The 21350-nt window shown below is 54.9% G+C and overlaps 1 protein-coding gene and 1 long non-coding RNA gene across 8 annotated transcripts; one reads left to right on the top strand and one right to left on the bottom strand.

Moving 5' to 3' along the window:
• Window positions 1-9953: 9953 nt before the first annotated feature.
• On the bottom strand, window positions 9954-13145 carry LOC113939039. 3 transcript variants are annotated; one of them, XR_003525116.2, is made up of 4 exons: window positions 12955-13145; window positions 11206-11506; window positions 10511-10647; window positions 9954-10150 (listed from the first exon to the last, which is right to left on the bottom strand). It is a non-coding gene; the product is annotated as an uncharacterized LOC113939039 (long non-coding RNA). The 3 variants fall into 3 exon arrangements; XR_003525117.2 differs by having other exon boundaries at window positions 11215-11382; window positions 12955-13122; XR_003525115.2 differs by having other exon boundaries at window positions 11206-11382; window positions 12955-13112.
• A 6-nt stretch (window positions 13146-13151) lies between these two features.
• On the top strand, window positions 13152-21130 carry FBXO39 (F-box protein 39). 5 transcript variants are annotated; one of them, XM_027624628.2, is made up of 5 exons: window positions 13206-13301; window positions 13551-13600; window positions 17558-18662; window positions 19391-19567; window positions 20414-21130. In XM_027624628.2, the coding sequence occupies exons 3-5, from the start codon at window positions 17637-17639 to the stop codon at window positions 20666-20668; spliced, it is 1458 nt and encodes a 485-aa protein (XP_027480429.1). In that variant the 5' UTR covers window positions 13206-13301; window positions 13551-13600; window positions 17558-17636; the 3' UTR covers window positions 20669-21130. The 5 variants fall into 5 exon arrangements, with proteins under 5 accessions (XP_027480428.1, XP_027480432.1, XP_027480430.1 ...); XM_027624627.2 differs by lacking the exon at window positions 13551-13600 and having other exon boundaries at window positions 13152-13301; window positions 20414-21128; XM_027624631.2 differs by lacking the exons at window positions 13551-13600; window positions 20414-21130 and adding an exon at window positions 19843-20337 and having other exon boundaries at window positions 13153-13301.
• Window positions 21131-21350: the final 220 nt, after the last annotated feature.

Below are 21350 nucleotides of genomic sequence, written 5' to 3'. Positions count from 1 at the left end.
ATCTGCTTTTCCTTCTGCCTCTGCCCCTCCCTCTGCTCATGCTCTGTCCCTCTCAAATAAATAAAATCTTTTTTAAAAAATAAGAAAAAAAAGCCATGAAAGGGAATAATAAACTCCAAATCCAGAAGAATGGTTATATACAGTTACATATGAGGAGCAAGGAGACAGGAGACTTCAGTTGCTTCTAATGTTTTCTTTCTAAAGTTGAGTAGTGACTGAACAGATTTTTTGTTTGTTTGATATTTTAAAATATTCACAATTTTCACATTTTATATGAAATAAGTGAGGAGATTAGTTCAAAAATAACTTAGTTTATAGAAAGTTCAAAAATTTTTTAAGTAGGCTCTATGACATCGGGCTCAAACTCACCACCCTGAGATCAAGAGTTGTACATCCCCCCAAAACCACAACATACCTGGGAATAAACCTAACCAAAAAGGTAAATGATCTGTACTCTACAAACTACAGAACACCTATGAAAGAAATTGAGGAAGACACAAAATGGAAAAATATTCCATGCTCATGGATTGGAAGAACAAATACTGTTAAAATGTCTATGCTGCCCAGAACAATCTACACATTCAATGCAATCCCTACCAAAATAACACCAGCATTTTTCACAGAGCTGGAACAAATAATCCTAAAATTAGTATGGAACTACAAAAGGCCCTGAATAGTCAGAGGAATGTTGAAAAAGAAAAGCAAAGCCGGTGGCATCACAATTCCGGACTTCCAGCTCTATTACAAAGCTGTCATCATCAAGACAGTATGGTACTGGCACAAAACAGACACATAGATCAATGGAACAGAATCGAGAGCCCAGAAATGGACCCTTAACTTTATCGTCAACTAATCTTCAACAAAGCAGGAAAGAATGTCCAATGGGAAAAAGACAGTCTCTTCAACAAATGGTGTTGGGATTTTGGACAGCCACATGCAGAAGAATGAAACTGGACCATTTCCTTACACCACACACAAAAATATGGATGAAAGACCTAAATGTGAAATAGGAGTCCATCAAAATCCTTGAGGCAAACACAGGCAGCAACCTCTTTGACCTCAGCTGCAGCAACTTCTTGCTAGACACATCTCCAAAAGCAAGGGAAGCAAGGGCAAAAATGAACTATTGCGACTTCATCAAGATAAAAAGATTTTGCACAGCAAAGGAAACAGTCGACAAAACCAAAAGACAACCAACAGAATGGGAGAAGATATTTGCAAATGACGTATCAGATAAAGGGCTGGTATCCAGAATCTATAAATAACTTATCAGGGGCACCTGGGTGGCTCAGATGGTTAAGCGTCTGCCTTTGGCTCAGGTCATGATCCCAGGGTCCTGGGCTCGAGCCCCACATCAGGCTCCTGGCTCAGCGAGGAGCCTGTTTCTCCCTCTCCCTCTCCCTCTCTCTCTCTCTCTCTGTATCTCTGCATCTCAGATGAATAAATAAAATCTTTAAAAAAAAAAAAGAACTTATCAAACTCCACACCCAAAGAATAATCCAATCAAGAAATGGGCAGAAGACATGAACAGACATTTCTGCAAAGAAGACACCCAAATGGCCAATAGACACATGAAAAAATGTACAACATCACTCAGCATCAGGGAAATACGGATCAAAACCACAGTGAGATACCACCTCACACCAGTCAGAATGGCTAAAATCAATAAGACAGGAAACAACAAGTGTTGGTGAGGAGGTAGAAAAAGGGGAACCCTTTTATATTATTGGTGGGAATGCAAGCTGGTGCCGCCACTCTGGAAAACTGTGGATGTTCCTCAAAAAGGTAAAAATAGAGATACGCTATGACCCAGCAATTGCACTAATGGGTATTTACCCCAAAGATACAAATGTAGTGATCTGAAGGGGCACGGGCACCCTGATGTTTATAGCAGCAATGTCCACAATAGCCAAACTGTGGAAAGAGCCAAGATGTCCATCGACAGATGAATGGTTAAAGAAGATGTGGTGTGTGTATATATAATATATATTATATAAATATATATAATGGACTACTACTCAGCCATGAAATCTTGCCATTTGCAATGATGTGGATGGAACTAGAGGGTATTATGCTAAGCAAAATAAGTCAATCAGAGAAAGACAAGTATCATATGATCTCACACATATGTGGAAGTTAAGAAACAAAACAGAGGATCATAGTGGAGGAGAGGGAAAAATAAGACAAGATGAAACCAGAGAGGGAGACAAACCATAAGAGACTCTTACTCACAGGAAACAAACTGAGGGTTACAGAAGGGGAGTGGTTGGGGGATGGGGTAACTAGTGACCGGCATGAAGGAGGCACGTGATGCAATGGGCACTGGGTGGTCTACGCAACTGATGAATCACTGACCTACCTCTGAAACTAATAATACATTATATGTTAATTAATTGAATTTAAACGAATTTTTTAAGATTTATTTATTTATTTATTTGACAGAGAGAGACACAGCGAGACAGAGAACACAAGCAGGGGGAGTGGGAGAGGGAGAAGCAGGCTTCCCGCAGAGCAGGGAGCCCGACGCGGGGCTCGATCCCAGGACGCTGGGATCATGACCTGAGCCAAAGGCAGACGCTTAATGACTGAGTCACCCGGGCGCCCCAAAATAAATTTTTTAAAAGAGTCACGTGTACCCCCAACTGAGGCAGCCAGGGGCCCCTAGAAAGACCAAATTTTATTGAAAATTGAAAGGTAACCTGAAAGGTCAAGTCTCTGTTTAGAAAAGTTAGTAAAATACTTTTCCCGTCACTGCCCCAACGTCCCTGCAGGTGTCCCCAGTATGAAGGAGGACAGTTCATGCTCCTAATGACGTTTCTCCTCTGGGCATCCCTGGGCATCCTCGAGGCTGCGTGCCGCCCCTGCTGCTCTCCCAGGCCCCCTCACACCACCACGGAGGGCCGAGAGGCCGCCGGGAAGGAACTAGAACAACACACTCAGCAGCACAAAGCAGATTATTTCAACACAAGTCAATGCCCCCCACGAGCCTCTGCCCATTCCCCAGCGGCACATAGAAGAGCCATTCCGGCCCTTGTCCTCCAGTCCATCCCTCTGTATTTCTATATAAAATGACTAAACTTCTACTTTGTGACTTCCTAATTCCAGGCACTATTTGCTGACTTTCTATCATAAAAGATGAGTGTTCAGCCCAACACCAACCCTGCCATGTTGTGCCCACCCATTTCTCCTCTCCTTCCCCATATCTTGTCAATATAGTACATCAGCATTTTGGTTAAATCAGTATTCAAATTATTAGGAGAATGGAATGTTTCCAAACAAGCTAAGAAAAATACTGTGTAGAAGAAGTGGGATGAATCACTTGGATTTCTGGTCCAATATGGAGACTTGAACACAGGCATTTAACTCTGTGCCTTCTTCAAATCCTATTAAAATGATAGAAATAAGATAAAAAAAATATGAACCCGCAAGTACCCATAGGGGAGGAGAAGAGAAAACAAAGCAGTTTTGAACGACAGAGGAAGCGTAGCTGACTTGACTTGAAACAAACGTGCTTGCGTGTGGGGCACGGACGGGAATGCGCGCTCACCCTCTAAGTTTTTACTGAGAGCCTGGTACGCCCCAAGCAAACACCAGTCACTGCGGATGTAAGAGGGAACAGGCAGACAAAAATACCGTCCTTCGTGGGGCTAGAGTCTGCTTGATGAACGATAGATAAAAAATAAAGCAAATATATAGAATAATGAGGAGGAAAGCCTGGACAGACGTAAAAGAGGAAATATCGCAGAATGAAGTAGAAATGTTCTGTGGGGTGGCCTGGAAAGACCTCACTGCGTGAAGTGAAGGAGCTGCCCATGCAAATTCCAGGGGTGGGAGGCTTCCAGGCAGAGTGAATGGCCTCCTGTCATGGGAGCGTGAGTAAATAGTTCACCGAACAGCAAGGAGGTCAGTGCGGCTGGAGCGGTGTGAGGGATGGGGCAGCGGCGGGCTGTGAACAAGAAACACAGCTCTTTGGCGAGGACACGAAGAGCAAGGGACCCTCGTGCACTGTTGGTGAGGATGCAGACTGGTGTAGCCGCTGCAGACAACAGTATGGAGGGTCCTCAAAAAATTAAAAATAGAACTGCCTTATGAACCAGCAATCCCACTACTGCATTATCTACATCAGCCAAGATATGGAAGTGACCCAAGTGTCCCTGGGTAGATGAACAGGTGAAGAAGATGAGGTGGACATTACTCAGCCATAAAAAGGAATGGGACCCTGCCATTTGCAACAACCTGGATGCATCTTGAGGGTATGATGCTAAGTGAAGTAAGTCAATCAGAGAAAGACAAACACCGTAGGATTTCACTCATATGTGGAATCAAATAAACAAACAAAGAGCAGAATCAGACTTGTAGATACAGCGAACAAACTGGTGATTGCCAGAGGGGAGGAGGGGAGGGGGAGGCCCAGACTTGCCGTCACAGGATGGAAGGCACAGCGTAGGGTTACAGTCCCGGGTATCGCGATGGCGTCATGCGGTGGCAGGTGGCAGCCACGCCGGGGGTGGGGGGGGCGAGGTACAACCCAGACGTGTCGAATCCCTGTGTTGTACACCTGACGCTAATTGTGTGTCAACTATACTTCAATAAAAATAAGCAAAAAACACTAATAAATAAATGAAATTATTAATTTAAAAAAGGAACAAGACAATGGTTGTGGAGACCTCAAGACAGAAGCAAGGGCATCCCCACTTCCAATACGGCCAAACGACGATGGGACGGTCGTTCTTAAATGTATTAACTACAGATTCTGGGAAAAAGAAAAAAATAATAACTTTTTTTTGAAAACTACCTGAAGGCACTGCAGGGAAAGCAACAATAGTACCACCCACATTCAGGCGAAGCCCGACATCAGTTAGCACCCGGGAGAAGGGAACCGGGGGGATTTCCATTCTCAAAGCGTTCAGGACGGGCAGGCCACCTGAAGCCGGGAGGAATTCCAGTTTTCCTGGCCCAGGGGGCCAGAGAATAACCACTCCAGCTGGAAAGTGACGGGGGAATCTGCGAGAGGAGGGTATGAGAGAGAAGGAGCCTTAAGTTCTGCAAATAAACTCTGCCCCAAATCCCCGGATGACCCTGAACTGCAGACAGGAGGCGCATTTAAACAGCCACACATGAAAATCTGCCCTGGGATTTGAGATTCGAAGTCTGCATTTGCATCCAATCAGTTAATTACCTGACAACAACAACAACAACAAAGTGGTGCTTTTCAGACAATATCACAGAATCCAGAATCTCTAAACACAATTGTCACAGTGTCCAAGATTCGATCCCAAGTTGCTCCTCAACAAAGAAGCCGGCAGGTGGGACCCACTCTCAAAAGAAAGCATATCTGTAGAGTCCAACCCCAAGAAGACCCAAAGGTAATCAGTAGAGGTTTTGAAAACAGTTATTGTAGACATGCTTAATGGCAACGTAAAGGAAAAAATGTCTGTAAAGGATAAGCAGATAGGAAATCTCAGAAGATAAATAAAAACTATTTTAAAAAAATAAGTGAAAATTCTAAAAATTGAGAAATACAATATCTGAAATTAAAAATTAACAGCAGACAGGAGGTGCCGAGGGAAGACATTGAACTCGAAGCTAGAGCAATAGAAATCATCCCATCTGAGGGGCGCCTGGGCGGCTCAGTCAGTTCAGCATCTGACTCTTGATTTCAGCTCAGTTCATGATCTCAGGGTCGTGGGATCGAGCCCCGCATTGGGGTCCACGCTCATCGGGGACTCTGCTGGAGATTCTCTCTCTCCCTCCCCACTCGCTCTCTTTCTCTCTCAAATAAATAAATAAATCCTTAAAAGAAGAATTGAGTCAAAGTGAAGGCACTTTCAGATAAAAGAAAACTGAAGGAATTCATCGCCACAAGACCTGCACTACAAAATAAATAAAATGCTTTAGGTTGAAAGGAATGGCCAACGACTCTTCTTTTTCCTCTTGATGTCTTTAGAATTTGTATGGCCATCAAAAGCAAAATTTACGACGTTGTTGGGTGGAGCTATGGATTGGACTGTTTCCTCCCAAATTCATCGGTTGAAGCCTTAGCCCATGCTGAGACAGTATTCGGAGAAGGGACTCTTAGGAGATAATGAGGTCATACGGGTAGGGTCTTAATCCAATAGATTTGTGGCCTTATAAGAAGAGGAAGAGAGAGCTCTCTCCCACACGCACACACCCAGAAAAGGACACCTGAGCCCCCAGCAGGAGGTGGGAAGAGCGCCCTCACCCCGACGCCATTGAGCTGGCACGTCCACCCGCCCCAACCCTGAGAAACAAATTTCCGTCCCGCCCATTTTGGTAGTTCGCCAGGGCGGCGCACGTACACCGGCACAGGTAGGGTTTGATGCTCTGACGAGTCGGGGACGCAGGACGGGAGGTCAGGGACCGCAAACAGTCCTACAGGGCTGCTCGGCCCTGCCTTTTACGTGAGGTGATACAATGTCAGCCGTAATTAGTCCAAGGAAAATCAAAAATGTATATTATAACTGTATTAGTTTCCTGTGGGTGCTGTAACAAGTCACCGGAGAATTCATCGTTGAAAACAACATAACATTTGTTCTCTTCGGTTCTGGAGGTCAGAAGTGTGAGCGGGGCTGCACCCCCGGGGGCTCTGGGGGCCCATGTCCCTGCCTCATCCTGTCGCCAGGGCTGCTCCCAGCTCCAGCAGCGGCGCCTCCCGAATCTCTCTCCTTGGTCACCACGTGTGACCAAGGACACACCTGTCTCATCAAATCTCTTAAGAACACCTGTGATTATCCGCCCCCCCCCCCCCCCCAGGACCCAGGACCATCTCCCATCCCCACGCCCTTAACTTAATCACATCTGCAAAGTTCTCACAACTGTGTGAGCCTCCGTCTCTCCCCCCCGGCACAGACTACCTGCCACGGGGCGGTGTTTTCCAGCCCGGTGTGGATCTGCCCGAGTGCCCTGCCCTATTCCCCTCCCATACACCCCCCCTCCCCCCAGCGTGCCCGCGGGCACACACGCACGCGCACACCTGAGCGGGTCAGTCCGACCTGACCGCCCCCGCTGACACGGGTCACACCCCTCTCACCTCCGCGGTGAAATTATATCTCGGTATTTACAAAATTCAAGCGCATTCCTTTCCTTCAGGCTTCGCTTCTGTAGCCTGTGGGCTCTCTGAGAGCAGAGACTTGATTTTATTTGAGAGTATCGTCCCTGAACCAGGTGCTTATAGGCCATTTGGCTATAATAAATTAATAAATAAAATAAAGTGGAAAATACAGTGGCCTATCCTCTGTCTACTGTATCTTGAAAAGCAAACTGGGATCGGGGAATAATTCACCCCCGACTGGGCCCTCTGCTCTGTAACATCATATCCCGCCAACTCGGCCTGGTGCCCACCTTATCTTTTTCCCGACATTTGGCGCAGGCACAGTAAGTGCACCCTATTTCAGATAGTTAAGAGATGCTCAGAGCATGAATTTTTTCTCTTTCACCCCCAGACAAGTGACAAGTGACAAAGATTTGATGTGCATGGTCATTTGTCCTCTGTCCCCTGACCCAGCCTTTGGCTGCTGCTAGGGTGGCCATTCTATGATTGAGACCAAGGGCCCCTGAGCACTGACCCTGAGACGCCCCCTCTGGGGCTCCGGGGAAATGTCCGTGTGGAGACAAGGGGGGGAGCTGTGGTTGCTGATCGGGCCAGGGAGGCAGGCGAGCAGGTGCTTTAATGAGTGTACGAAAACGGACCTCAGACAGAAGGACGGGCGGGGGAGGCTTGGGGGCCACGGTCAGACGGGACGCCTGGAGCCGCTGCCTCTCACCCGGCAGCTTAATGACACACTTCCCCTCCTTCGCACGCCAGCCAAGCAGGAGCCAGCAGGGCATCCCCTGACTTTGCCGCCCAGCCGGGCCTGGAGACTGCCCCAAACACAAACACAGATATTCCGGGCCTTGAAGTTCCTCCAGAGACTACTCATTTGATGCAATTGCATGTGGTCTGATCGACAAACTCCCACCCAAACACACGGCCCTTGGAGAGACAGCAATCTCAATGATCATGTCTCCCGGAACTCAGGTCCACCCTGACCACAGGATCCTTCCCAAGGCACCACCGAGAAGTGTGCACAACGGCACCATGTAATTTCTGTCTGGGAAGTGAAATACCTTTGCCATGAGTTCATCGTCCTGAGCAAAGCGATCCCTTGAGGGAACGACGCCCAGTTAAGTTGGTTCTTGAAGCCGACCGCTGAAACCCTCTCCCAGGGTGTCCCCTCCCATCTCCCGTGACCTTGGACACCTTTCACACACAGTCTCTCATTTTCAAAACCATGCATCCATGTTGTGTTGTCTTTCCTGTTTGCAGACCAGCCCAGAGTTGGCGCTCGGCCCTTTCCCTCCTCCCGGTGAAAGGTAAGGCTCTGAGGACTGGCTCCCGTGACAGCCCAGAACCCCTCCGGCGGGACAGCGGCCACGGGTAGCCACAGTGGCCTGGAGAGGAGTTCTGAGCTCACACGGGGCATTTCTCGTCGGGGGTTTTATGGGATGGGGCTGGGGAGGGTTGGGGACCAGCCAAGGGCGGCTGGCTGAACGATGCGATCATGCCCACAGCTCTGTCTCCTGTCGTGGTGGGAATGGGGACAGGCTCCGGGGCCCCCGAACGCGCCCGCTTCCACACTGTAAAAACAGCGATGGCTCGGGAGCCGGCGCAGTGGCCAAAAAGAAACTTGGCTTTGTCCATAATATTCCAACTTTTTTTAAAATGAAAGCATTTGTGCTTTAGTGATAGAATTATCAGTTTTGTTTAAAATCAAAGGCCATGCTGCCGGGTTCTGGGAGGGTCTCCTAACTTTTGCTCTAGTTACCTCGGACGCGGACCCTGCAGGTCGGTTCAGGACGGCCAACGCCTGACCAGCCGCCACCACCAGGCGGCTCCAGGGCCTCCTGGGCACCGCACGCGGGTCCCTCTGGCGGAAGGGACTGGTCGGCAGCCCAACAGAAGAGGCGGTGAGTCTCCGGTCACTTACTCGGGCAGACAAGCAGCGAACCACACGCAGGGACAAGGGACGTTGGTCCTCTACCAGCCCTAACATAGGAGTCGTTCCAGAAGGGACGGGATGGGGTGGGGTTGGGACGGTCGGCAAAGAGGGAACATCCTGGAAGAAAATGGGGATGTAGACGAGAAAGCTCGTGGTCATTTCCAGGTCAGCCCCCCCCCACTGGCCCTTGCCCTCCGGGGGCCTCCCCACGCCCCCCTCTTTTCCTTCCTGGCCGTCCGTCTGTCCCGGGGGTCCTGGCAGGAGACCTGAGACCGTGGGAAAGCTCAGCTTCTTCATCACTGCCGGTCTTCACAGTGGCCTGGAGACAGACAGGAGTGAGCAGCCCCGACCGAAGTGGAAAGAACCAGGAGGCCAACCCGGGTCTCTCCTGGCCCGGAGCCCCTGCCCCGTGTCCAATAAGGTGGGTCGTGTCTTGCTGAGGCACCTAGGTCCCGGAGTCCCATCAACCTCGTTTGAACACCAGCTCTGACAGTCACGGTGCAACCTCGGGCAAATTGCACAACCTCTCTGTGCCTCGGTTTCTGTAGCTGCAAAATGGGGCTTTAACCCGTACAGCCGAGCAGCTGGGAAAGGCGCTGTGCACGCCGGGGCCGTGGGAGACATGTCGGTGTTCGTGGCTGGTTCGGGGCCCGAACTGAAGAGTCTGGCAGGAGGCTGGAGTCCCATCCACCCTCCTCAGAGCGGCCGCTCCCGGCCCCTCTGCAGACTTACCAGGACCCTCCAGCTCGCTCTCTCATGGTAGGTAACGCCACCGAGGCCCAGCGATCAGAAGAGTCTTGGTCCTGATCCTGAGTTGTTGTTGGCATGCCCCCCAGCAGACCAGGGTTTATAGCCTTTTCCCTCAATATTCTACCTTTTTTATACCTTAAATTATTTTCTAGTAATCATAAGAATTGGCACGAGAGGTACTTAACCATCATGTGTCAGTGACAACATGGAGTTCTTTATAAATGGTTCATCTTCATTAGGAACAACAGGCGGGTATTTTATTCCTGTTTCACAGATGAGGAAACTAGGCAGCGTGGACCGGGAGCCCCCCGGGGGACACAACGAGAGAGTGGCCGAATCCAGCGTGAAATCTACGTGGACATAGTTCCAAAGCTTATGCCCGTCAGCTCCACACTGGATGTCTCATTCAAAAAACAACAACAACAAAAAAAACAAACGTTCATTATTTTTGTTTTTCAAAATATAAAAAAGTCCTAGATTTTGTTGCAGTCAGCTGATAGAATACCATACAAAGAAATAGAAGCTAATCCTCCCCCACCGCCGCCCGCGGGCCCTGACACACCGACACCAGCAACCTGGTAGGTGTCCTCTTACAGCCCAGCCCTTGCTGACACAACCCTGAACAAGTTTACATGGGGCGCAAATTGTTTCTTATTCCCCACACAGTATCTTACTGTATGCATTACTCTGCCATTCGCCCTTTCACTTGATATATGATGCACATTCCTTACAAAAGAGTAGACCTAAACTGTTTTTTCTACCTTCTGTAAGGTGTCTCCAAAGGCACACGAACATATCATTTCACAAAGATGGACGAACTTCATTCTTGGTGGGGGGATTGGTACCATGCACCCTTGCCATCCACAATTTGTCACTTCTTTCCATACTTTTGTCCACCCTTATATAATGAGGTTGTCAGATTTAGCAAATAAGAAATGCATTACTTGGGACAAAAACAGTTAACAAAATAATTGCATGGGATATACTTATACTAAAAAAAAATCTTTCCCTGAAGGTGAAATTTAACCAGGCATGCCCTATTTCACCTGACAGCCCTGTTATATAAACACAAACATACACATTGGGAGTCTGATGATACACATTTCTTGGTACCTTAATGTTCTGATCCAAAATACCCAGGGACATGTCTCCAAGCCAAATGATGTGGCTCTTTAACAGGGCAATGGCATGGGTGTCCTCTAATCTGCCCCCCTCCCCATGAAGACAGGCCTCTAACACCGTCCCAAGCCCCCAGAAGGCCCCCCCATGCCCCGTCGATGCCACCTCTGGCTTGTGCTCTGGGAACTGGGGACAGCGATATGCAGAGACCGCCCAGGAACTGTCTCCTCCACTCTAAACACACCAAACTTTTCTGTACCCACTTTAGGAGAGATGCTGGTGGCTAGCGTCCCCGAAAGGAAAGCATGTGGGAAACTTCAGCTAACGTGGAACCGACCGTTACTACCGATAGAAAAGACGTCTCTTTCCACGGGTCTTCCTGCAGACTCTCTGTGGCGGTCTTTACTCGTGAGAAGAGATGGGATTTCTTCTTTAGGTTTCTTCCTTTTAGAAGAAAAGGTTGGACTTTAACTGTTTTCCTTCTTTTGAACAGAGATGTAGGTATGCCGGAAAGCTACAGACAAACCAGGAGAAAAAAGGGCTCCAGCTCTTCGGCCGGAGAATCCCAGGCGTTGGGCATCTGGATCAAACATCTGGGGCCCCACAGTCCGGACACCTTGGGAGACCCAGGCTTGTCCCTGGGGAATAAAAATGCCCGCCCTGAAGGCTGTCCACCTTTCTTTAGATTCCTCACTGGTCTTTCCCAGTTAGAGATGGCGGCTGGTGGGACAGACGCGAGGCAGTGTCCAGGGAAAGGGGCAGAAACAGAGAGGGGGACAGAGGGAGGCTGTGCAGCACCGCTGGCCCACAGGGAGCCCTGGAGCTGTTGGGGAGAGGCCCGCCCCCCAGAAGCAGCCTCCCCACAGGACAACTGTGCACCCCCTTTCTGCCTGGCCTTTGGGGAGCCCCATTAGGGCTGCCGGGGAGGGGGAGCCAAGGAGAGTGGGTGTGTTAGATGCACCCCACCCTCTGGACGCTGGGAAGGTGGGGCAATTCTCAAGCCCTGTCCTCAGGTAGGTCAGGTCGGCCAAGGCTTTCCTGTGGGACCGCATCTGAGTTGGGGAAAGTGGAAGCTGGGGCAGAGCAAACCGTCCTTTCCCACAGGCCCGGGGCTGCGCCAGGACCAAGCGGGCCTGAGCCTGTGCCCCAAACTCCTCACAACCTCTTCCCTGAGAAGAGAGGGAAGGGCGGGGGCAAGGTGGTCCCCAGCCCCACCGGAAGTGGACCCCTGGCCCCAGCCCAGGCCCCTACCCCTGCCCCACCCCCCACTCTCTGACCTCAGACCCTCGGCCCTCTGGGATCCTGGACCCAGATCCCCGCTCCAGCCCCCCAGACCCCCCCGAGCCGCAGCCTTGGCCCCCGCCCCCTTCACCATCTCCTGGCTCCCTGGACCCCAGACCCCAGTCGCCTCCCCCGCCCCACGGACTCCAGGCCCCTGGCCCCCCATCATACACTACCCCCTGCTCCCCCTGGTGCTCAAACCTATCTCCCGGCTTCCAGGAATTGCAACCCTGCCCCCGCCCCCAGCTCTGGCTCCCTGGACCCTGGACCCCGGCCCCCAGTAACACCCTCCCCAGCCCCCTCAGCGACGCCCCCCCCCCCCCCCCCGCCTAGCCCTCCCATCTCGGACACCCTCGCCCCCGTGCCGGGATCCCCCATGGAACCCCTGGCCCCCAGGCACCCCTGCCTACGGAACCGCAGTACCCAGCGCCCAGGTCCCCGAACACTCCTGCCTCCCGCACGGCAGAACTCCCGCCCTCCTGGACCCCCGCTCCTGACCCCCAGACCCTACACCCCGCTGCCCACGCCCTGGTCTCCTGGCTCCCCAGCCCCAGCGCCCTGGACCCTGGCCTCAGTCCCCTCCCCAGCTCCCCCCCCCCCCCCCCGCCCCGTCATCTGTACCCTCACTCCCTCTGGTGCCCGAACCTACCCCTCCCCATCCCCAGCGACCACCCCCCACGGACCCCCGGATCCTAGACACCCGGACCCGAGACTCCAGTCACCCCTCACCCCAACCACCCAGCGCCCTGCCATGCCCGAACCTCCCCTCCCATCTCGAGACACCCGGAACCAGGTCCCCCACCACCTCGGCTCCTCCGCCCTCCGCCCCGGCCCGCAAGCCTTCTGGGACACTCCGCGCCGGGCCGGTCCTGCCCTCTCCACGCACGGTCGCCGGCTCTGACGACCCCAGGTTTGGGCCCCGGCGCCCTGCGCCCCGAGGGGGTGGTGGTACGAGCGGAGGCCCGCGGACGGCGGCGCGTCACAAAGGCGGCCGCCCTTGGCGCTCATCCCCCGCGAGGGCGCGCGTCCCGGCGGGCGCAGAGTCGGCGACCGAGCGCAGGCGGCGCGGGCGGAGCAGGCGGGCGGAGCAGGCGGGCGGCTCGCGGTCCCCGCAGCCCAAACGGGGCCCAGCGAGCGGGGTGCGGCGAGCGGGTAACCGGCCCCTCCGCTATTCCTGGAAGCAAGCGTCCCCGGGCACCTCTGGGCCGAGGGTGGTGGGACTTCCTTAGCTTTCTTTCCCGGGTTGGCAGCTCTGGGGCAGGTGGACAGCCCTCGGCCTGAGAGTCCTTGGGGTGGGTTCGAATCCCACTTCTGCACCTAGTAGGGCGTTTGCTGGGAGCCTTCCTCAGCTTCCTCTGTTTCCCCATTTGTAAACTGGGTGTGCCCACCCCTCCCATACAGGGATCCTGCAGAATGCCTTGGCATCAACTTACTCCTGGCAGCGAACCCTGGTACAGTATCTGCTATGTGCCAGGCACTGTTCTGGCACCTTCCACGTATGGGGCTCATTTAACCCTCCCAACACTGAGAGGGGCAGCATTTTCGTCCCTGGTTTGCAGATGTGGGGTGTGAGGCACAAGGAAAATTAACTTGCCTAAGGTCATCCATAGCGGCCGACAGAACCAGGGTCCAACCTGCTAAGCTCCCGGGCCTCTGGCTGGCCTGGAGGGTTAGGTGGGGAGGGGGATGTCGCCGGTAAGGACCTGGACTTGTGGACCGCTTGCCACTGCTTTCCCAGCCTACCAAATATGTTCTTCAGACACCACCCTGTGGCTTAGCGTGTCCAGTGATTCCTCTGAGCAGTGACTGCCGGGCAAAGGCTTCTGCTGAGCTTGGGAACTGGTTTGGCTCTTCTTGAGCACCTTGCCCCGAGCGAAGCGCCGAGGGGCCCCTAGCTGCCGGCAGCTTCTATGGATGAAGCAACACCCTACCCCTTCCTTCCATGTGAAAGGGCCGCTCCAAAGAAGAGTGTCTCAAGGGTGACACAGGCTGGGACGAAGATTACCCTGAGGGACGGATGCGGGCGTGAGGGGAAGCCAAAGGCGGCAGGGCGGGCAGTGGCTCTGGGACCCCCGTGGAGGCCGTGAACTGGACGGGGGCAGGCCGCCGCCACAGCCCACTGGGACGTCTGTCTGGATCTGGAGATGGGAGAGGCTGCTGGAGGCCTGGAGGGAAAGTGTGGGATGATGAGGGCAAGGCACCAGCGAAGACCCCGAAGGACCCCCCCACCACACAGGAGCTGGGGGGCGCTCGTGGCCGCTGTGGCGGTGGTGGGAGCTGGGGGCGTCTGGGAATCCGTGACAGGGAGAGCGGCCAGGAGAGAGGCGGGCATGGAGGGCAACATGACGATGCTCACCAGCATCAAGCACACATCTGGCAAAGCACAGGCACAGACCCACATCAACACCTCAGAACAGGTCGGTGCGTGCGACAAGGACAGCGGGTGGACGGGGCCAGCAGTGCGGACAGCAGTGAGGACAGCGACAGCAGTGAGGACAGCAGTGCAGACAGCAGTGAGGACAGCAGTGCAGACAGCAGTGCGGACAGCAGTGAGGACAGCAGTGCGGAGAGCAGTGAGGACAGCAGTGAGGACAGCAGTGAGGGCAGCAGTGAGGACAGCAGTGAGGACAGCAGTGCGGACAGCAGTGAGGACAGCAGTGAGGACAGCAGTGCGGAGAGCAGTGAGGACAGCAGTGAGGACAGCAGTGAGGACAGCAGTGCGGAGAGCAGTGCAGACAGCAGTGAGGACAGCAGTGCGGAGAGCAGTGCGGACAGCAGTGAAGACAGCAGTGAGGACAGCAGTGCGGAGAGCAGTGCGGATAGCAGTGAAGACAGCAGTGAGGACAGCAGTGAGGACAGCAGTGCGGACAGCAGTGAGACAGCAGTGCGGACAGCAGTGCGGACAGCAGTGAGGACAGCAGTGAGGACAGCAGTGCGGACAGCAGTGAAGACAGCAGTGAGGACAGCAGTGAGGACAGCAGTGCGGACAGCGGTGAGGACAGCAGTGCGGACAGCAGTGAAGACAGCGGTGAGGACAGCAGTGCGGAGAGCAGTGCGGACAGCAGTGAGGACAGCAGTGCGGACAGCAGTGAAGACAGCAGTGAGGACAGCAGTGCGGACAGCAGTGAAGACAGCAGTGAGGACAGCAGTGCGGACAGCAGTGCGGACAGCAGTGAGGACAGCAGTGAGGACAGCAGTGCGGACAGCAGTGAGGACAGCAGTGCGGACAGCAGTGCGGACAGCAGTGAGGACAGCAGTGAAGACAGCAGTGAGGACAGCAGTGCGGAGAGCAGTGAGGACAGCAGTGAGGACAGCAGTGCGGACAGCAGTGAGGACAGCATTGCGGACAGCAGTGCGGACAGCAGTGAGGACAGCAGTGCGGACAGCAGTGAGGACAGCAGTGCGGATAGCAGTGAGGACAGCAGTGCGGACAGCAGTGCGGACAGCAGTGAGGACAGCAGTGAGGACAGCAGTGCGGAGAGCAGTGCAGACAGCAGTGAGGACAGCAGTGCGGACAGCAGTGAGGACAGCAGTGATGACAGCAGTGAGGACAGCAGTGCGGATAGCAGTGAGGACAGCAGTGCGGACAGCAGTGCGGACAGCAGTGAGGACAGCAGTGAGGACAGCAGTGCGGACAGCAGTGAGGACAGCAGTGCGGACAGCAGTGCGGACAGCAGTGAGGACAGCAGTGCGGACAGCAGTGAGGACAGCAGTGATGACAGCAGTGAGGACAGCAGTGCGGACAGCAGTGAGGAGAGCAGTGAGGACAGCAGTGCGGACAGCAGTGCGGACAGCAGTGAGGACAGCAGTGCGGATAGCAGTGAGGACATCAGTGAAGACAGCAGTGAGGACAGCAGTGCGGACAGCAGTGCAGACAGCAGTGAGGACAGCAGTGAGGACAGCAGTGAGGACAGCAGTGCGGAGAGCAGTGCAGACAGCAGTGAGGACAGCAGTGCGGACAGCAGTGCGGACAGCAGTGAGGACAGCAGTGCGGACAGCAGTGAGGACAGCAGTGCGGACAGCAGTGAAGACAGCAGTGAGGACAGCAGTGCGGAGAGCAGTGCGGACAGCAGTGAGGACAGCAGTGCGGACAGCAGTGAAGACAGCAGTGAGGACAGCAGTGCGGACAGCAGTGAGGACAGCAGTGAGGACAGCAGTGAGGACAGCAGTGCGGAGAGCAGTGCGGACAGCAGTGAGGACAGCAGTGCGGACAGCAGTGAGGACAGCAGTGAGGACAGCAGTGTGGACAGCAGTGAGGACAGCAGTGAGGACAGCAGTGCAGATGAGGACATCAAAGGAGTAAAACCAAAGAGTGCTCTTGCACAAATGTCTGTCCTGAACTGAGAACTATGCTTACCGTGTCCCTCAGCCAAGACCTGTCACCAACCTGCTGTGTGACCATAGGCAAGCCCCTTCACCTCCCTGGGCCTCAGTTTCCATCTGTAAAGAAGTAATTCTCAGAGTTCCTCCAGCCCTGCCTTTTTAGGCGCTACGTAATTTTGGGCCACTTGGTAATGTAGCCACTGAAAGCGTTGTGGAGCGGTAGGGCTTGCACCTTGAAGACGGGGGGCTTTGGAAGTGGTAAAGGGAAGAAGGAGAGTTTTCAGGCCGGGGAAGCACTGAAAGCAGAAGGTCACAAAGGCTTCGGCAGATAGCTGTAGAAAAGGCTAAGGGCTCATTGGCCTGGCTGTGCGCCAGCCTCCCTAGCCTGGTAGGGGGAGCACGTGCAAAACCCAAGCATCATCATGTTGCCCTTCCTCAGAAGACACTCTTCTTCTGAGAGGCCAGCTCAGAGACCTTCCAGCGCTCCCTGCCTCGTTACCCAGTTTCCAAATCGTGTCCTGCGAAAAACCCACAAACCCACCCATTCCTGCAGTCCCGCTGCCCTAGCCCCAGGCTCGGAGCCTGAGCTCTGCTCTGGGCCATCCTTCTTCCTCCTGCCTGGAGGGCCCTTTCTGTACCTCAAGACTGACGGCATCGCTTCCGAACAGGTTGACCTTGCCTGGCCCAGTGCCTCGGTTCCTTCTCTACCACCACCAGGCCAAGCTGGTCGGCTTCACAGCTCCTACTCACCCTGCAAAGCCCCACTCGGGTGTCACCTCCTCTGAGCAAGCCCGTCTACTTCCTCCTTCCCCAGACAGAATTAACCAGCCCCCGTTTGTGCCCCCTGCACCGCGATCATGCCCGAGCCTTCTCGCTTCTCCCGCTGTGCTGTAACTGAGTCCTGGGTGCAACCCCGGGAGACCCCCAAGGACCGAGTCTTTGCATGTGTGCCCCTGCAAGCCGGATCCATGACTGTCCCCGCCTGCGCGGGCCCAGGGCCTGCTACCCATGCAGAGTGTCGAGTTCATTCGGCTGGGTCTAATTTCCGTTTGGTAATAATGGTTCTTCCTTTCTATTCCCCACAGAAAACAAGTGGTTGCTTTTCTTTTCTCATTTTTGAAAGCCCTGCCTACCACACAGCTGCTCTGGACATCCAGTTCCTTGATGGATGAAGACAGCCAACCGATCCAGCCCCAAGACCAGAGCTGCTGGGCCAGTCTGCCTGATGTGTGCCTGCGTCGTGTTTTCTGGTGGCTGGGAGACAGGGACCGGTCCAGAGCCGCCCTGGTCTGCAGAAAGTGGAACCAGATGATGTTCTCGGCTGACCTCTGGCGATACAGGACCATCACGTTCAGCGGGAGGCCCTCCAGGGTACATGCGTCTGAATTCGAGTCAGCTCTTTGGTACGTCAAGAAGTTTGGTCGTTATCTGGAGCACCTGGAGATCAAATTTCTGAACCCTTACAACGCCATTCTGACCAAGAAGTTCCAGGTCACCATGCGAGGCCTCCTGTCGTGTCTAGGCAAGAGCAACAACCGTCTGAAATCTCTGTCCGTCCAGCAACTGGAGCTGGACCGCCTGGTCTGGAGGAACAGCATCCGGAGCTCCTTCATCAAAAGCTTGAGCTTCTTCTTAAAGAAAGTGGGCAAGCACCTGGACTACCTCAACCTGAAGGGGGCCCGGCTGACCGTGGAGCAGGGCTGCGTGGTGCTCAACTCCCTGAGCTACTTGCGGAGTGAGAGCGTGGTGTCACAGCTCAACATCGAGGACTACTTCAGCCACCACCTGGCTGTGTACAGCAGTGCCCAGTTCACCAGGACCATGGCCACATTCCACAGCCTGGCGTCCCTGACGCTCAATTACAACTGCATCTCGGACGAGCTGCTCGAGAACCTGTGCGAGAACAATGCCAGGACCCTCTGGACCATGAACATCAAATGCCACATCCACGACCCCCACGGGCAGGTCATCTGGGGCATGTCCTGGGCCAAGCTGGCCAGGCACGCCACCAACCTGAAGGTGAACTTCTTCTTTGAGCGGGTCATGAAGTACGAGCGCCTGGCCCGGATCCTCTTGCAGGAGATCCCAATCCGGAGCCTCAGCCTGAGGAGCTGCTACTTCAGTGACCCCGACTGGTCGATGAGGCCCACGCTCACGGATCTCCTGCCCACCTTCCGGCACACTCTGCAGGTGGGTGGGGCCCGAGGGCCGGGAGGCTGGTGGGGAGCGGCCACCGCTCAGGTCACCGGCTTCCCCAGGGGAGAGGCTCCCGGTGGGGCCGGCATGCACTGGGTCCACCCTGAGGTTCTGGGAAATGCTACCAGGCTAACAGAGCAGCGTCCCCAGGCCCCCCAGGATCATGGTGGGTGACGGCAGCGCACTTCTCTGCGTGGAACACAAGGGAGTCTCTGGCTGGCTGCCAACCGAGGAAAGCCCCTGTGTGCCCCTTCTGAGCAAGAAGGGGCCCCCACGGGGGACGGCAGGTCCCCCCACCTCCCAGCAGCACAAGAAACAGAGAGTCCAAACCAGACAGACCGAATCACTGAGGAGCACCAAGGGGTGGGCTGTTCTCTAGCCGACCAGCTTCCCCGTCTATAAAACCAGAATCGTTTTGTCCTTCCCAAGGGCCGCGCAGAAGGCTGGGGGATTGATATCCGTTCCTACAAATACCACCAGCAGGGGGCTCGAGGGGCAGTGGCTGGCCAGGTGCCTGGCCAGTTGGCGGCAGGGCTGGGACCAGCGCCGTGGTCTCTGAACCCCAGATGCATCTTGCCAAGTTGGATGGAGTCACCCGCGTGTCCCCGTCTCTTCCCTGCAGCCTGGGGACCACCGTCAGCTGGGCCATGGGGCTGCAGCAGAATGACCCAGCCAGTTCCAGCACCTCTGCCCACCCCATCTCCCCTCTGGTACTTTTCCAGAAACTGACGTTCGAGTTCAACAACAACCACGAGTCCCTGGACGAGGAGCTGCACCTCCTGGTCTTGTCCTGTAGGAAGCTGTTCTACTTCAAGATCTGGGCTTTCCTGGACGTCAGGTTTGTGGAGCGGATCCTGAAGAGTCAGGAGGAAGGGCAGTGTTCCCTGCGCACTCTCAAGGTAGGGCCCCTGGCTCCCGGGCCTAGAGCAGGCGGCGGGGGTGCATCTGGCGTCAGGGTCAGGCGTGCGGCTGGGCGGCCGGACGGGCAGCGCGTCCCCCTCGTGTGTGCCCTGGGGGTTTGCTTCCCGGGAGGAAACCCGGAGCTCCCTTCCTCAGCGGCTGGGTTTGGGCCGGCCGTGCATGTCCCGGGCTGGGGTGGGCACGGTGCCGCGGGGCACAGCCCCACCGTGTGCGCTGTGTCTGTGCTGGCGCAGGTAAGAATTTACACGAACAGGTACGAGACCAATGACGAGGACAGGACCCTGCGCGAGATCCACAGGAGGTACAGAAAGCTCATCGACGCAGAGCTCAACTACTTCGTCATCGCGTACCCCATGATGTAGCGAGTGCTCTGTGAGGGAGGCCCCGGCGCCCACCCCTCCCCCTTCCTCCAGGCTCCTTTTTGCCAGTTCAACCCCAGCTGACGCCCGGAAGGCTGGGATCGCTGGTGGTGGGACCTTAAAGTGCTATCTTTACCAACGACCCAGGGCTGGCCTCTCCTCTGTCCTGTGGCTCTGCTTTTTCACACCCTCCCTCAGGCACTCGGAGTTGTCCCTCACCACCTCACTCCCAGCACACAGCTGGGGGCAAATGCCCGCTGTCCCTGGTGACCCGCGGGAGCCCCCGGCGCTGGTGCCGCCTGCCCAGGTGGCAGTGTGCCCGCAGGTCCTCCAAGAGGCGGGGACGTTCCCGCTTGTCCATGCAGTCTGCTCCGAGCCAGAAGGGGCTCCTGACTCCCGCGTGGTGGTCTCCCAAGTGATGTCTTGTTGTTAAAATAGTTTGACCCGTGGATCCCCTGACCACAGGTCTGGAGGACACGGAGACTCCCCCGACCGGGGAGCGGAAGCAGGACCCGGCGCAGCCGAGTCCCCTGGGAAAATGCCGCGCGCACGAGGCCCGTAAACCCAGTGGTAGATGGAGCCAGCCACAGACTCGTGACCTCCGTGGGCCACAGCCTCCGGTTCACGCCCGTCCTTTTCCCACGTGCCACGCCCGGCTGTGGGTCTGCAAAGAGCAGCAGGTTCTGGGAGGAAACACGCAGAACTTCGACGTGGTCTTGACCCCGTCGATGAGCAGGATGTGCATTCTGCCGCCCTGGTTTCTCCTCCAGGCTGCTGGGGGGAGGGGAAGCAGCCCTGGGGACAGATGGGGGCCACCTCCTCTGAATTTCCAGCCGGGTAAGGAAAGGGGGACCGTGGTCCCCGGAGGTGCTACACCATTACCCACAGGCAAAGTTACAACCAAAGGGCAGTTCTTGTTTTTGAAAAGACTCTCAGAGAGGGGCCTTCGACTGCGGGCTGAAGGGTCCTGAAACCACGCTGATTGCTGTGACCCCGAGTTCTGTGCCCCATTCAGGCCTTAGTTGCTAAGGTCCCTAACACACAAATAAAGCTGGGATGGGGTCCTGGACACTGAACCTAAGTGTCAATGGCCACATTCGTGCCTTGGGTGCGTATCGGCCTCCCTGGGGGCCAGCTTCTCTGTTGCACGTGGAGAAGGGAGCGCACGCCCCATGGAGTCTGCCTCGGGGAATGGTGATTTAATGCGTGTTCCTCCGTGCATAAGCGTGCCCCTAGGTGTTCCACAGATGGTGGCTTTCGTGGTGTTTAATGAGGAAATAGCCTCAGAAAAGGGGGCGGCTTCCCAGGGGTCACGCAGGTGTTTCAGCACCGGGACTTTCCCTCCCGCCCCAGCACTCCGTGGCACGCTCCGTGCATGCGGGGTGTGGGGCACAGCCTCCCT

Source organism: Zalophus californianus, chromosome 16, assembly GCF_009762305.2.
Source record: "Zalophus californianus isolate mZalCal1 chromosome 16, mZalCal1.pri.v2, whole genome shotgun sequence".
In the NCBI taxonomy this organism is placed as follows: Eukaryota; Metazoa; Chordata; class Mammalia; order Carnivora; family Otariidae; genus Zalophus; species Zalophus californianus.
This window is presented reverse-complemented; position numbering and strand designations above follow the sequence as displayed.

Bases quoted from the DNA above. Each gene is read 5' to 3' on its own strand.
- FBXO39 (XM_027624630.2), top strand. From the start codon at position 17,637: ATGGATGAAGACAGCCAACCGATCCAGCCCCAAGACCAGAGCTGCTGG. The intron at 18,663-19,390 runs GTGGGTGGGGCC...GTACTTTTCCAG, and splicing joins CCTTCCGGCACACTCTGCAG to AAACTGACGTTCGAGTTCAA. The intron at 19,568-20,413 runs GTAGGGCCCCTG...CCCTGACCACAG, and splicing joins GTTCCCTGCGCACTCTCAAG to GTCTGGAGGACACGGAGACT.